The 13234-nt window shown below is 36.0% G+C and overlaps 1 protein-coding gene across 2 annotated transcripts in view; it reads left to right on the forward strand.

Moving 5' to 3' along the window:
- The window catches only part of LOC136864287 (complex I assembly factor ACAD9, mitochondrial), a 226464-nt gene that overhangs the window by 194336 nt on the left and 18894 nt on the right, over positions 1 to 13234 (forward strand). For both annotated transcript variants that reach the window (XM_067141066.2, XM_067141065.2), the window contains exon 8: positions 10240 to 10406. In XM_067141066.2, the coding sequence (XP_066997167.2) occupies positions 10240 to 10406 (167 nt within the window). The remainder of the gene's footprint in view (positions 1 to 10239; positions 10407 to 13234) is intronic.

Raw genomic sequence — 13234 nt, forward strand, 5'->3', positions numbered from 1 at the left:
AACATTGTCCTTGAATAATGTAACATAGTACTATATTGTTGTAGTTTATTTTGTTAGTAAATTGTGGGTAAATTTTCTGTAGATTGCTTATGAGCTACATTACATTGTTAAGTGAAGGTATTTAAATGAACCTAGAATGGTAAGTATGTTCCCAGAAACAGGAGGGGTAAGAGTTAAAAGGTTAGTATCATTTCCCACCTGTACTGGCTTCTGAAGCGAGTGTCTCAACGTGCTTCGCAGCTGAGCTTAAGGACACAAACAAAACAAAATTTATTGAGTTTTTATATTTTTGTTCCAATTTATGGCTTGTGATAAGTGACGAACAGATTCAAATATGCATTCGAGAACTTTGAGAATCGATATTTACATTCAAAACTATACTCTTGAGTACAGCATACTCTTTAAAAGTCGAGTAGGTAATTTATGTGGTACAAGACTTAAAAAAACTTACTTTGTGTGCCGGTGACCAGTGTTGCCAACCTAGCGGATTTTCCGCTAAATTTGGCGGAATTAGAAGACTGTCGGTGGAGAAATATATCATTTAGTGGACAGCGGATTTTCTGGCAGAATTCTAGATTTATCATAGCGGAATTTAGTGTTTGGTCCATTTTAAGTTATTTTTTTTTCATTTGTACTCCAGTCTGTCTCCGAGCTATTCCGTGTTTCTTGTCAGGAGCTAGCAGTCACATGAGGAAAACATGTTATTTGGATTTGATGTTATGAGAACATGGTATTATAAATTTGTAATGCGTGGGGAATGGGTACGGATCTCTTAGTGGACGAATGACGACAGATAATGAAACTGTGAGAGAGTAGCATTTATATCTATGCTATGAAGGAAGACCGTTTAATGAACTGGACTGTTCTGTGCATGGCCCTTGAGGTAGGGGATTCACTTAGTTTGCACCCGGCACTAAAACGCCTACAAGTTTTAGCTCGCCGGTTCGCAGGCAGAGGGTTAATCCCAGTGAAACTCGCACATCAGGTGAGTGCAGATATTTCCTTTTATTATTATTATTATTATTATTATTATTATTATTATTATTATTATTATTATTATTATTATTATTATTGCTCATTTTTTGCTCATAATTTGAGATCGGATTTCTTGGCGGAATTTTGGCGGATTTTTAGTAGTATTTAGCGGATCTTGAAAATATATGTTGGCAACACTGCTGGTGACCAATTAAGAAGGGAAGATTTAAAAAAAGAAGAAGAAAGCATTTCGCCATCAAGTTGGCCAACTTTAGACTGCGAGAAACAACTGGTTTTCTAGTTCGTGTTTTCTTCTCCTCCCAGAATTTTTTTCATCTTTTCACTGAAGTTCCACGTGTGCTGATGACGAATTAAGAAGGGAAGATTTAAAAAGGGGGTGATCGCCATCGAGTAGGGTGCTTTTGTATTGGTTGTGCTTTATTTTGTTATTATTCTTCCTCATATTTTGTATGTTGTTCCTGGAAGACCATGAATTTATCAGCCTTAATTTGAAACTGCTCAATTTCAGATCTCATTTGTATGGATCCCAAATTTTTCCGTACCTCTTCTTGTCTCTCGAACCCATTTTGAGGTCGCCTTTACTTTTGTGATCGATTGTCACTTGGCTTGGTGTTATTTAGTAGCATAGTTTTGAAAAATTTGGCTGATCAAAGTTACTGACATGAAATAAGTTTTCACAAGAAAATAACTTATTTTCCATGGTGAAACTGAATTTTAAGCATGCAGATTTTTTAACTCCTGTAATTTATATAGGTGGTTTTGTAAGGTTATAATTGTACATATTTCATTATTGTGGTGTTTATCCAAATTGTTGATTGTTTTAATTCATTCCTGGATTTTCCATTTCACCGTATTGTACGTTTCTTTCCCCATGGTCCCTCCAAGACTGGAGAATCGAGATTCCACTTGTACTACAGTATTTTCTCTAAAACATCGCTTCAGGGTGATTGGCTTTTCATAACAATTCTCACTAAATCATTACTGAACCTGGGTAGTGCCCCTTTGCCATCAGAAAAATCTTTTTCGGGGGCTCTACAAGGGATGTAAGCATCAGCTCTTGTTATTTTGTGGGTGACTACTATTTGCTTTATAATAAAGCAACGTATTCATGTTGGTGTTTCATAATTGACATACTTGTCATACATAATTGTCAGTTACTCTTCAGTGCTTCTTCTCAGTTTTGCTGGGGACAGATAAGTTAATATTTATTCATGAATCTGGTAGTAGCCATTATAATTAAAATACTTTGAAATGCACAATATGATTTATGATATGCTTTTTGTTTCCCATAGCATGATTTTCCTTATGTGAATTTCTGTGAATTCTCGTAGTGATGGCTTGATGGCTTGTGATGTACTTGCCCCACATGATCTACTGCTTTGTGATCTGTCATCAAAAAAGGTTATCTCTTTGGATCATTTAATGACTTGATACCTGATGAACCTTTCTTCTATTTCTTGTTTATATTTGCTGTTGTTTAAGATATCATCCACCTGGACTGAAGTCCTGTTACCTTGTGCAAAGCAGTCATAATGATACATTCATCCTTTTGTCATTTAACACTTGTTCTGTCATACTGATGCCAGCCACTTGGTCTAGGGGTACCAAGCCTGCCTCTTACCGGGAGGCATCAGATTTCAATCCTGACCAGGTCAGGGACTTTTGCCTGGATATGAGGGCTGGTTTGAGATGTACCAAATACAGTAGAGACAATACGCGACACACTGCAAGATTATTACATGTTATGAGTCTCATTATGATAGCCGTATTGGAGTACAGAATGTAAAAGTATCAAACAAATTTATTAAAAAAACCACCATTCCAATACTTTACAATCTTTAAGTTTAAGATACAAATATTACATATATGTTAAAATGGGACATGTTTTGCTTAGGCTTTTAATCTAAAGCTAAGTCAGGGCCCTGAACTGGGTTCCTCATTGAAGTACATATAATACATGCTTTAATACAAGATAAAACAGTCATAAAAATCTAGTCTGTGGAGAAAGCGATGCTTAAATGCAAATAAAATTCAATAATGAACTTGTCATAGTATTATACGTACATGGAATGAATACTAGTGTTCGTTTAAAAAAGTACAAGTTGGTTATTTGTAGAACGAGACGTAGTCACAATGCTCTGACATACATTTGGATTGTCCAGATTATTTGATATTAATGAAGTATGGATTAATTAAAATATCAAAAAATAAATCTTTGAACGTTGTTGATTGAGAATCAGGTATGTAGAATTACAGTAGAGTTGTTAACTCCAAGTGGCTGTGTGATAAGGTCAAAAGGTGCTTGAAACATCAGTATAGAAGTGTTGTGTCTCCTTCTAGAATAATCTTTGTAATAGATTGTAATCGTGAGCTGTCTAGCATAGATTCAACAAATAGGGTGTTCAATAAAGCCTAGATGTGGGGGAATTGGCAATGTAGCGCGTGTTGAAAACTGAAATGTGTAAGAAAATAAATGTAAGTTTTGAAACATAGAGAACATTCTATTAATGAGTGGAAGTTTAACAACGCTTACCCCTAGTGTTGACAGAGAGCTGACTAGCCTTGTTGGTTGTTTGAGACGATCTGGCAGTTGTTATTCTGCTGCTACGTGTATTGTAGGGGTGTGTCTGTGAAGGCGGAGAATGAGTCAGGAGAGGGGAGGTAGACAGAGCATTGAGGACATTAGGAGTAGGCGGAGGGGGTGTGGCGTGAATCGGTGACTTGGGAGTGGCTACTATTGCGTTAGGGAAATTGCTGACGTGTTTATAATGAAATATTTTCATGAAATTATTTGTATCTATGTTGAAGGCTGTGGGTAATTTAGGGATTTGTTCAATTAATGTCCTATTTGTGTCAAGAACATCGTTTAGATTACTATTAATGTTATAATGCTGGTCTGCAGGAACAGCCCCACCTACAATGTCTCTAAATTCTTACACATTTTCTTGAGTAAACACTTTAAATTTAATAACCTTGCCTATGTCAAAAATTCCATTGATTTTTGCAAAAAACTCTCTAAATTTAAATTACAACACAATCATATACTGGTTTCATATGACATTGTCAATATGTATTCGAATATACCTATAAACGAAACTATCAACATCATTAAAACTAATATTTCAAAACAGAATAACTTAAGTAAATTCAAAATAGAAGAATTCATCAGTCTACTGAAATTTGTTCTAAACAATAACTTTCTCACTTTTAATGATAAAATCTACCATCAAAAGGGCCTCGCAATGGGCGACCCAATTTCGGTTATTCTTGCCAATATTTTCATGGACAACCTAGAAACGAATAAGATAATTAACAGAATCAGTGATCTTCAATTGTGGCTGAGATTTGTGGATGACACATTCGTTATCATTGACAAACATCAGAATAACAGTGATAATATATTAAAGTACCTCAATGACCTTGACAATAATATCAAATTCACTAAAGAAGACGAATCCAATAATTCTTTGAATTTCTTGGATTTAAATTTAACAAGGGCTAAGGATAAATTTATATTCCAAATTTCCAGGAAACTTTTGTCCACTCCGTTGACTATAAAGAATGATTCTTTGCATCCACATTCTCATAAGCAGGCGACTTTTTACAGTTTAATTTACAGGGCTCTAAAAATCCCATTTTCTAATGCTAACGGAAAGAAAGAATTTGGTTACATTAAAGATTTAGCTGAACTCAACGGCTACAAACCAGATATGGTCAATAAAATTATAGGTAAAATGAAACTAAAAGCTGCTTCAAAATTAACTCCCGAAAAACCCGAAAAAACAAGTTTTGCTGCTTTTACCTTTACTAACCCAGCTATATACCGTATAACCAATCCGCTAACGAAATATGACGTCAAAATCACGTGTAAAACTCGTAACATGAATCGTAATATTTTTTTAACTCCAGTACCGTAAATTCAATACACAATAAATTTTCGAATTCTGGAATTTATAGACTCAAATGCACCCAATGTAACTTTACGTACATAGGACAAACCGGGCGCAGTTTCAAAACTAGATATTTGGCACATTACAATGCTTCAAAACATAGAAAATATTCCGCTATGAGCAATCATATGAAGGATACCGGCCATAACTTTACCATGATTGAACAAGACCTTCATATTATAAAACACGTCGACAAGAGTAAACTGATGACCGAGTTTGAAAATGCTTACGTTTTTCTAGACTAGCATTATAACATTAATAGTAATCTAAACAATGTTCCTGACACAAACAGCCCATTAATTGAACAAATCCCTAAATTACTCACAGCCTTCAACATAAATACAAATAATTTCATGAAAATATTTCATTATAAACACGTCAGCAATTTTCCTAACGCAATAGTAGCTACTCCCAAGTCACCGATTCACGCCACACCCCCTCCGCCTACTCCTAATGTCCTCAATGCTCTGTCTTCCTCCCCTCTCCTGACTCATTCTCAGCCTTCACAGACACCCCTACAATACACGTAGCAGCAGAATAACAACTGCCAGATCGTCTCAAACAACCAACAAGGCTAGTCAGCTCTCTGTCAACACTAGGGGTAAGCGTTGTTAAACTTCCACTCATTAATAGAATGTTCTCTATGTTTCAAAACTTACATTTATTTTCTTACACATTTCAGTTTTCAGCGCGCGCTACATTGCCAATTCTCCCACATCTAGGCTTTATTGAACACCCTATTTGTTGAATTATGCTAGACAGCTCACGACTACAATCTATTACAAAGATTATTCTAGAAGGAGACACAACACTTCTATACTGATGCTTCAAGCACCTTTTGACCTTATCACACAGCCAGTTGGAGTTAACAACTCTACTGTAATTCTACGTACCTGATTCTCAATCAACAACGTTCGAAGATTTATTTTTCGATATTTTAATTAATCCACGCTTCATTAATATCAAATAATCTGTACAATCCAAATGTATGTCAGATCATTATGACTATGTCTCATTCTACAAATAACCAACTTGTACTTTTTTAAACAAACACTAGTATTCATTCCATGTACATATAATACTATGACAAGTTCATTATTGAATTTTATTTGCGTTTAAGCATCACTTTCTCCACAGACTAGATTTTTATGACTGTTTTATCTTGTATTAAAGCATGTATTATACTTTAATGAGAAACCCAGTTTAGGGCCCTGACTTAGCTTTAGATTAAGTATGGCTGAAGATGCTTACAAAGCCTAAGCGAAGCATGTCCCGTTTTAACATATATGTAATATTTGTATCTTAAATTTAAAGATTGTAAAGTATTGGAATGGTGGTTTTTTAATAAATTTGTTTGAAACTTTTACATACTCTGCAAGATATAGAGGGACAGCGGTTAGAGCTCTGTCTAGCAGAGTGACCTGCAGTTACTGTTTCTGTCATAAGAGCACGTGTATTTGTCTGTGAAGTTTTTGGCGTTATTTACCCGTCTGCATTAAGTTGACATAAGTAAATAGTAGTGTATGTGTCATTCCTGTACATCTTCTGTCAATATGAGTGGAAAGATATGTGCTACGTTTGGTTGCAATAACTATGAAGTGCAGAAGGATTCGCGGTCTTTCTTCCGTTTCTCTCGTGACAAGAAAATGTAAGTAAATACTGTGTTTCCATATATATTCTTCCAGTTACAAAGAGATTTTTGTAGTACTTCCTAAACTTCTGACCTGCGCGAGCCATATTTTAAATGGCTTAAAATATAATAAGCTTATTTTATTGTATTAGTTCAGCAGTTGCCGGCCCCGTGGTGTAGGGGTAGCGTGCCTGCCTCTTACCCGGAGGCCCCGGGTTCGATTCCCGACCAGGTCAGGGATTTTTCCCTGGACCTGAGGGCTGGTTCGAGGTCCACTCAGCCTACGTGATTAGAATTGAGGAGCTATCTGACGGTGAGATAGCGGCCCCGGTCTAGAAAGCCAAGAATAACGGCCGAGAGGATTCGTCGTGCTGACCACACGGCACCTCGTAATCTGCAGGTCTTCGGGCTGAGCAGCGGTCGCTTGGTAGGCCAAGGCCCTTCAAGGGCTGTAGTGCCATGGGGTTTGGTTTGGTTTGGTTTTTAGTTCAGCAGTTAACCTTCAATACTAATGTGTTGTTGTAGGTGTGATCCCTGGGTTTTGATTTAATTCAGGAAAATGCATATGTGTGTGGCTGGTTGTGTTCCAAGTTACCCCATTTGAAATTCCGTAATGCGTTGTAAAGCAATGAAGAAAATATGGGCGATTTAAGAAATGTACATGTTTTGTTGAAACATTATGATAATGCAAATTTGCTTTATCCTGATCTAATGGCAAGTATTGCTTATAGGGAAATTGATTGTTTTTACAGCTAAATTTATGGATTTTCTTGCTGTTAGTAGGGTTCAAGTTAAAAGGAAAATTGTCCAGCTCTTAAATGTAAATTCAATGAATCATGTTTTTAAGGAATGTGACGATGTTTGTATTGACAAGTGTCCTGATGTGATGATACAATGCTTTTAAATGAGAAAAAAAGACAAATCTAGCCTGGAAGTTCAGGCAGGTATGCTAAAGCTAAAAAAGTAATGCATAAATGAAAGATCAAGCCCTTTAATAGCAGTCCATTTCACATCTTGATTATATGTCAAATTTCAGTATTTAAATAATAACCTATTAAATAATTCTTCTTTCATTTATCCAGAATTACTTAATTACGTTATTTATTTATCCATTTCCATATATACATTTCCATTCATATTTGAATTTAGTGCGAATTTCCAGGTCACACCACTAGGAGTGGCACTTGCGAATTGTCTCCCATTTTAACAAGGCTAAATCCGGAAGTGTTGCGTATTGTCTCTACTGTATTTGGATGTACTGAGGTAACATGAGAACAGTTGAGGTGATAAACGGCCCCCGGTCTAGAAAGCTGAGAATAACTGCCTTTCAGTTAGTAGGCCAAGGCCAGTAAGGACTGTAGTGCCATGGGGTTTCTTCTTCCTTTGTCTTTTATGGCATACTGATGCATCGACTGTATTACATGTGTAAGCTTTATGCTAGAAATGCAGAAATTCTCAGTTTTGCTGGGGACAGATAAGTTAATATTTATTCATGAATCTGGTCATAGCCATTATAATTATGAGGGCTGATCAACAAAGACTGAGACTGATTTTGTTTTTCACGTATGTTTATTACTCCATTTCAGTGTTTACATGATCTTTTTCAAAGTAGTCCCCTCCTACTTCAGTGCACTTTTTATAGCGTCTCTGCCAGTCCTCGAACACATGCTGCAGACCATTCTTTGTCAGGTCCTTGAGAATCGCCTCACTTTTCTTGAGCACTGCTTCAGAATTTTCAAATCGAATGCCCCTAAGCTTTGCCTTTAGTGATGGGAATTTAAAAAAAATCACAGGGTGCAAGATCAGGGCTATAAGGTGGATGCGGTACACAGGTAATGTTGAATCGAGCCAGAAACCGCATGACTTGATTCGCGACGTGAGGCTGTGTATTGTCATGATGAATTCGCCACCCAGTCCGAGAAAGCTCTGGTCGTTTCTTTGCAATGTGCTTCCTCAGTGTAGCCAGTACTGACATGTAGTATGCTGCTGTAACAGTAGTGTGAGGGGGAACTGCATGATGGTAAATCCTTGTCTGACATGCGGAATGCACGTAGCGTCTACACAATAGAGCATTACTACCAACCTACCGATACGAGAGTGCTGCCGCCTACGGACATTATACATAAAAACCTGCTCTTTTCAAATATTTATGTTACAGATAGAAAACTATCACAGAAGCTACAGAAAAAAAACCGTCTCAGTCTTTGTTGGTCAGCCTACGTATATTTTATTATGTTTACCAGTTAAAATTTTGGAAGAAAAATGTCACTTGAATTATTAATAATAATACTGTTATTTGCTTTATGTCCCACTAACTACTTTTATGGTTTTCGGAGACACCGAGGTGCCAAAATTTAGTCCCACGGGACTTCTTTTACGTGCCAGAAAATCTACCGACATGAGGCGAACATATTTCAGCACCTTAAAATATCACCGGACTGAGCCATGATCAAACCTGCCAAGTTGGGGTCAGAAGGCCAGCGCCTCAACCGTCTGAACCACTCAGTCTGACACATGAATTATTGATAAGTTTTGTATCAAAACACAAGCATGTTTATTTGCCAGGCAGATCTACTCTACAGGTACTCTAATAAAATTTTCAGAACTTATGTTCAGTGCTCTGTATTTGTTAGCCATGAGGAATTGAAATATGTTTACTAATTCCAGAAATGCCTCCTGTAGTATTAATTATTTAATTCTGATGTATTTTTAAAATAATGAGTTCAACTTTGTATCATAGAAAATAACGTAGCTAAATTTCTGTAGAGAATTTGAATGACTTGTCATCCAGGAGGAGGATGGTAATTTCATGTATGGAAGTACATGGAAACCCAGAATATTAGAAATCTTTTGAATATTTTATGTTGATTCCCAGACAATTCAATTTTAGATGAAGGTAATTCTTAAGCTTTAAAGAGTTTTTAAAAATGCATGAACATTGTACATTATGTTTAAGAATTTTGGTGATATCTTGTTAAGATTTCAGTGATTTTTTTTCTTTTAACTTGTCATTATACATTAAATTTGAATTGTCATTATGTAATAAAACATTAAGTAAATCTGCAGTGTTAAAGCAGTACCTTGCATCTACAATTTTGGTGAAGGTTAGTTCTAAGTTGGGATGTGTATGTTAGGATACAATGAAAATAGTGATACAAAGTAAAATGGAAACAAAATTTGAGTGTAACTATATTCCACATATTCCCAGTGGTTGTAAAACTCATTCCTGCTTTCGTCTTCTTTTGTTTTTCGTTTTTGTTTAGATATTTCATTCATATGGTTTAGAATGATTTGAATGGTAAATCTTACCATTAGGTTGTTTTGGCATGCTATGTTTTGAGTGTTGTAATTGGCTAAATGTGTTTTTCTGTTTCATTATCTGGCTATTTCAAAATTCCTTTTTTTATGTTATGCAGTTATTTATATCGTCAGGTAACAGTACAGCTCACTTATGTATGCATATTATGGACTGTTTTTTGTATCATCTTTTTAGTTATTATGATGCATTTATGTGATTCTGTTTTGTATTATGTGTAAACCTTCTTCAGTTGAAATGTTAAGGATATTTATAAGTAAATGAATTGAGAAATTAAATACAACTGATGGAATCTCTGTTTTGCCACTTTTCATATGCCCAAGTTGCACATTATCATTTTTGTTTAGGACTGCAACATGCTGGAATCTCTTTGCACGAAACTGTAAAGAAGCTTCGAAATCCACTTTTTTATCCTGGGTTTCTGATCAAGAAGATTTTCCAGACTAGAGACCAAGAAAAGGACAAACCTAAATTACTCACTAAGGTTGAAAACTTAGTTCACCCAAATCTGCAGGTAAGCGAAGTGGTATATTATCATCAGTATTAATTATAGTTGATGTTCATCACCAGGATTACTTTCATGTCACCTATTACAGTGATCATATTTAATTAAATATCCATGGAATGCAATTCAGTTCACTAACTATGAATTTTTCAGAACTTGAAATAAGTTACAATGAAAGTTACCGTTAAATATATTTCATTTATCATATGGCTGTTACACTAAAATATACAATTGATTTGTTCTATCCAATGAAGTGAGGATCGGGTAGCCATCAAAAAGTCATCCATATTTGTGTAATATAAATGTTGAGGGCATTTAATAACTGTGTTGAATAGCCTGTCAAGCTACGCTGCAATCACATTCTGGAGATTGTACTTTGTCCCACTTATCTCTCATGATTGTTCCTCATTCTGTTCAGAGTTGTTTGTTGGAGAGGGGAGGGAAGTCCTTCACCTTACAATATATAATGAACGGAGTCGATGCCTGCAGTATTCCCATCACACCGCTGCTTCCCCTCCTTCCCTCTCTCCCTCTCAACAGAACAGAGTCTTTGCCTTCAGAATTTTCCTTCATCCCCTTCTCTTGGCTGCCAGGACTGGAGCAGGGAGAATGGCTTCAGTCCAAACACAGTTGCTGAGGGCGTTGGATGATTAGTGGCTTGGGTTAGGTATAAACAATCTTATTTGTTCCTGTTCATTAGGTCTCCAATTCAAAATTATTGACAGGTTTACACAACGTAAACAATATCGTACATATGTGTGCATGATTTAAGGTAATTTTATATAATCTGAGGATGTTCTTGTAGAATGAAACTTTGAAATTTTTCATTTAATAGTGTGTACAGTAGAACCTCGATAGTTCGAAATTGGTTAATTCAAATTTTCGCCTAATTCCAAGCAGCTCTAGTTCCCGGAAACATGAGGTACTGTTTCGCGTGTTATTTAAATCGTTTAATTTTAAATACGGATAATTCGTAATTAGAAAAAATGATGTCGGTCCCGTTACCGAAATTCAGACTTTTAATTCGAAACTGCCTTTACATTTTGAAAAAAATAGTATTTTACAGAGTAATTTAAATTCAACATTTCTCCGCGTCATGAAAGAATGCGTCTTCCGGAATGTGAAGGGGTAACTTCGCGCACTTTCACCTACTTCGGCGTGTCTACAGTGTGCTTCATATCTGCTATGTTCGAGTGGAATCGTAATTATTTTGTATTCGGCGTTTTTAGGAACGCCACAGTATAACGTAGCAGCCGACAGTAGTTGGCGAAAAAGCATGGCTTATAGCCTATAATCAGTTCGTATGCACCAAACAATATTGTCAATGCCGATGAAACTGCATTGTTTGTTTGTTTTATTTTTCTAAATGCTGAGGCCAAATGGACTTGTAGTTTTAATGGAGAGTATTGCCAGCCGGCAAATTTACTGTGTTGCTATGCAGTGCACACTGCACACGGAAGCGAGACTTCCTTCCCCTGTCATAGGGAAGTTCGTAAAGCCACAATGTTTTAAGGGTGTCAGGCACTTTCCATGTCAGTACAAGGCATTTAAAAATGTAGACAGTACAGTAATCCAAAATATAAAGCATTTGCAGAGGGGAGCCAGCATAATTTTTCCTTGTCTTTGAATCGTGTTTTTCTTCCTTTCGTTGCGCGAGGTTATGTTTGTCATTGTTTTATACAAGAGCATTATTTGAATAATGTAAGTGCACCTTGTTGGATAAATTTCTGAAATAGTGTTTTCCATGGCATTTGAAAAGTTTAAACTGAGAATCAAGGTGATTGCATGCATTAAAGGTTCTTAGAAGTGCCATCGCAGGAAATCGTACAAGTACAGAATAGTCACTATACTGTTGTAATGTGGACGAAACCGAGAGACTTTCTCCCCTCGTCATAGGAAAGTTTGATAAGCTGCAATGTTTTAAAGGCATCGGGTACATTCCGTGCAAGTACAAGGCATCTAAAATGCATACAGTACAGTAAACCAATGAATAAAACACTTGAACAGGGGAGCCAGTATAGATTTATCCTCGTCTTTGAATCATGTTTTCTTTCTTTTGATTTCATTGCATGAGGTCGTGTTTGCCGGTGAGTTATCTAAGTGCATTGTTTGAATACTGTAAATGCACCTTGTTGGTTACATTTTGGAAATAGTTTTCTCCATGACATTTGAGAGCTTTAAACTGTGAATCAAGGTTAATTGCATGTAGTAACGGGTCTTAGAATATATTGTGACGCTGCAAGGGTTGGCATTTCCGAAGTACATGTTGGCGGTTAATTCGAAATCACGTAATTTGAAGTCTGATTTTTGCGTCCCAACGACTTCGAATTAACAAGGTTTTACTGTATTTTGTTTTTTACAGGTATGTTATATATGTTATAATTAGTGTTTTTGACAGGCTGAAAAGCTTTAAAGTTACATTAGCTAAGTCGACACTGAAAAGTATGTTTTCCTTCTTAACAGAATATTACTTAAATTAAAGAAATGATGTAAAATCTACAGTAATTTCTTAACAAAATGAGATTACTACAAATTTGATCAACTTAATTACACCACCCTAAAAAGTTATTTATGAAAGCTGCACTCACCTTCTTTACTGAATTTCTTGATCCACTGTCTCTCATACCTGGTATTGAACATTAAGTTATTCCACAACCATTTTGCAGTACATTCTAATTATTAGTGAAAACCGCAATTATAAAACAATTGCAGCAGTATGTACCCTTAAATTCCTTTCGATAGCTGGTGACAAAAATTGTCACTATCACCAGGCCATCTCATCTACATCTGCGTCCTTAAATTTCCTTATATTGCTGACGAGAGAAATAGTCACAGGT

This window comes from Anabrus simplex, chromosome 2, assembly GCF_040414725.1.
Source record: "Anabrus simplex isolate iqAnaSimp1 chromosome 2, ASM4041472v1, whole genome shotgun sequence".
Taxonomy (NCBI): domain Eukaryota; kingdom Metazoa; phylum Arthropoda; class Insecta; order Orthoptera; family Tettigoniidae; genus Anabrus; species Anabrus simplex.